The sequence below is a fragment of the Nanorana parkeri genome, unplaced genomic scaffold, assembly GCF_000935625.1.
Source record: "Nanorana parkeri isolate BGI_ZX_2015 unplaced genomic scaffold, ASM93562v1 scaffold320, whole genome shotgun sequence".
In the NCBI taxonomy this organism is placed as follows: Eukaryota; Metazoa; Chordata; class Amphibia; order Anura; family Dicroglossidae; genus Nanorana; species Nanorana parkeri.
The window spans coordinates 275,838-278,706 of NW_017306588.1; the positions used below are offsets into that span (position 1 = coordinate 275,838).

General features: G+C 55.3%; 1 protein-coding gene across 1 annotated transcript in view; it reads left to right on the top strand.

Moving 5' to 3' along the window:
* SEMA5B (semaphorin 5B) overlaps positions 1-2,869 on the top strand; it is a 297,119-nt gene that overhangs the window by 253,816 nt on the left and 40,434 nt on the right. Inside the window, exon 15 of the mRNA XM_018558083.1 lies at positions 446-574. Coding sequence (XP_018413585.1) covers positions 446-574 — 129 coding nt within the window. The remainder of the gene's footprint in view (positions 1-445; positions 575-2,869) is intronic.

Here is a 2,869-nt window from a genome sequence, read left to right on the forward strand (position 1 = left end):
AATAGCAGGAAGCAGTGGTGACTGTAAGGGCCCGCCTGGAGGATGTCCAGCATCATCTAGCACATCGCTCCCCAGCCTGACTGTGGCCCTTGGTACCTATAGGTTGTGTCCAGATGTCCCCGCTGGGCCTATAGTGATCCAATGGCCGTGTCCAATCATTTCCCTAATGCAGGACAGTGAGCGAAGCGAGGAATGTGATTGGTCACCGAGGAATGATTGGTCGCCGAGGGCGATGCCATTTAGTTACCATTTTCTAGTTTTGATTGACGAGCCGGCTGCCTGGCGGAGCGTATTGACTTTCTCACCCGCCGCTTTGTTTTCCTTTCTCGGTCGGCGGTCTCGGAGTCTGCGGGTTGTCTGCGGGTTGTCTGCGGGCAGCGGGATTGGACACGTTTCGATGTTTAATAAACATTGGGGGATGTAAATAGAATTGTCTTCCCGCAAGGAAACGTCGCCCCCAGGCGGCTGCGACCGTGGCGGATCTTACGACCCGTCGGGTAAATAAGAAGCGCATGGTAGCGCTGCGCCCGCTGCGTTTCCGGGTTCACAGAGGTGCTGTTCCCCCGGCTGGAATGTAAACAGACGTCTGTGCCAAGCAGCGCCGAGCTTCCGTCACATATGGGTCTGGTTAGCGGGACTCCAGGAAATGGGTTCTTTTCTTTCTCTCTCTCTCCTCGTGTTCGCTATTCGTAGTCTGACACCTCCGAGCCGCGGCCCGCCAGACGCGCGACTACAGGAAGGCGCTTCTCACACAACTGCCGAATCAGCCGCTTTCCTGCTAACTGCACATCTGGTGCCCAGCTGGGTAACGGGGGATGGGATACATCGGATAACACCGGGGGGGGGGATATGAGATGTACCGACGTTGTTACAGCGTGAAGAGCGCAACCTGCGCCGCGTCGTTTTGTTTCCAGGATAATGGCATTGATCATTCGTACGCCGGGCTCCAAAAAACGATCAGCGACGGCACATGAAAATTGCGCAGATTGCGACGTTGTCACTTGTGTGACAAACCGGGAAATCCGTGTTTGTGATATTTCACGGGCCGGTCGCCATTTTTGCGACACATAGTTGCACATCGAATAAGAGCGCTAATGTGCAAAGCCGGAGCTCAGGTCTAGTCATGAGGTGTGGTCACCGCAACGTACAGTGGCGGAACTGTCGACATAGCGACCCAGGCGGCCCTCTATGGGGCCCGTGGCACAGGGGGGGCCCGGGCCAGGATGGGGAACAGAGGGGTCGCCCTGATGCCGTGCGGGCCGACCTGGGTTGCTATGGCATCTCAGCAATTCCAGGTTGAGTGACAGCCAGCAGCTGCGGAAGAGGAGGCGGGGCCCGGCGTATGCAGCGAAGGAGGAGGCTGGGCTTGGAGTATGCGGCGACTACAGAACTGTGTCCAGTACAGAACAGCCAGCAGCTGCGGAAGAGGAGGCGGGGCCCGGTGTATGCAGCGGAGGAGGAGGCTGGGCTTGGAGTATGCGGCGGCGGAGGAGGCAGGGCCCACCAGCAACTGTAAAGGAGGAGGTGGGGCCTGACAGCGGAGGAGGAGGCAGGGCCCTCCAGCGACCATGAAGGAGGAGGCGGGGCCCGGCGGTGGAGGACGGACTGACAGGTAAGAGGGTGTGACCAGCCCGCCTGAGACCCTGCAGAGCCCACCATAGAGAGTCTCACTCTCAGGTGGGCTTTGTGGGATCTCAGGTGATGTAAGAGGTAAGGGGCCGGCAAGGGACAGTAGTAGTAGAAGTGGGGAGAGGGTCTGAGGGGTTTATTCGCAGGGACACTCACCCTTCAGATATCTGTGAACATTCGTTTTGTGGGAATGTGTCAAAAGCAAACATTCTTAGACCCCTTTCACACGGGAGGACCCGATCAGATGCCCGATGCTGGTCTATGGGCAGCTGTGTGCAAATGGACGGGCATCCGGTTACCCCTGACTCCGGCCAGGTCCAGAAAAAAACAAATGGAACAGTGTTCCGTTTTGCTGGACCTGCTCGGGCTGGATCCGGGGTAATCTGATGGAAATGGGCACGTCTGTTTGCATCCGATTCCTCATAGACCCACATGGGGCGCAAGTCATATTCATTTTTTTTTTTCCTCCATCGCAAGATGGAGAGACAAAAACTGGACAGACAATGGATAGCAGTGACATGCGATCCGTACCGCTTTGATCAGGAGGAAAGGGATCCATGTGAAAGGGACCTTAATATATTTTCAGGTTTAATGTATTGAGATGTAATACTGCAATATGGCCACTGGGTGGAGCTGATGAGCATAGGTAACAAACGCATAGGAAACGCTTATTTCTTCTGCTCCTCAGCTCCATCCGGTGGCCATACAGCGGTATTACATCACAATACATTCAACCGGAAAGGAAGATATCGTCTCTTTTGCCATTAAAGGAGAACTATGGGGTAAGGGTTTTTCCCCCATAGTTCTCCTCAGGGTCCCGGGAGGACATAAACTAGCGTCCTCGTGTGACCCAAAGCTCAGTATATAGGGAGCTACAGCTCGAGGGATACTGAGACCGCCGCAGCCGGGGTCTTCCCCCCTCCCCCACTCTGAGATGAGCAGCGGACTGATGAGCTCATCTCTCTGTCACTCTGTTCTCTCCTCCTGCCAGCGTTCCCTCTCGCGCCGCAGTACAATCGATCGGCTTCTCGTGCTGCTTCTCCCTCCCCCCCAGTCTGAGCTCTGCCTGTACACGGACAAGTATCATTCAAGGACTTGATCACAGTGATCACAGAGCTGCATTCATGGGCGTCCTTCACATCTCCTGCCCCGGAGTTCGGCATTAAAAAGTCGAATGTTTCCAACGTTTAATTTCTGTTCCTAAAATCTATAACACATTGACGGAATTAACGAGGGGGGG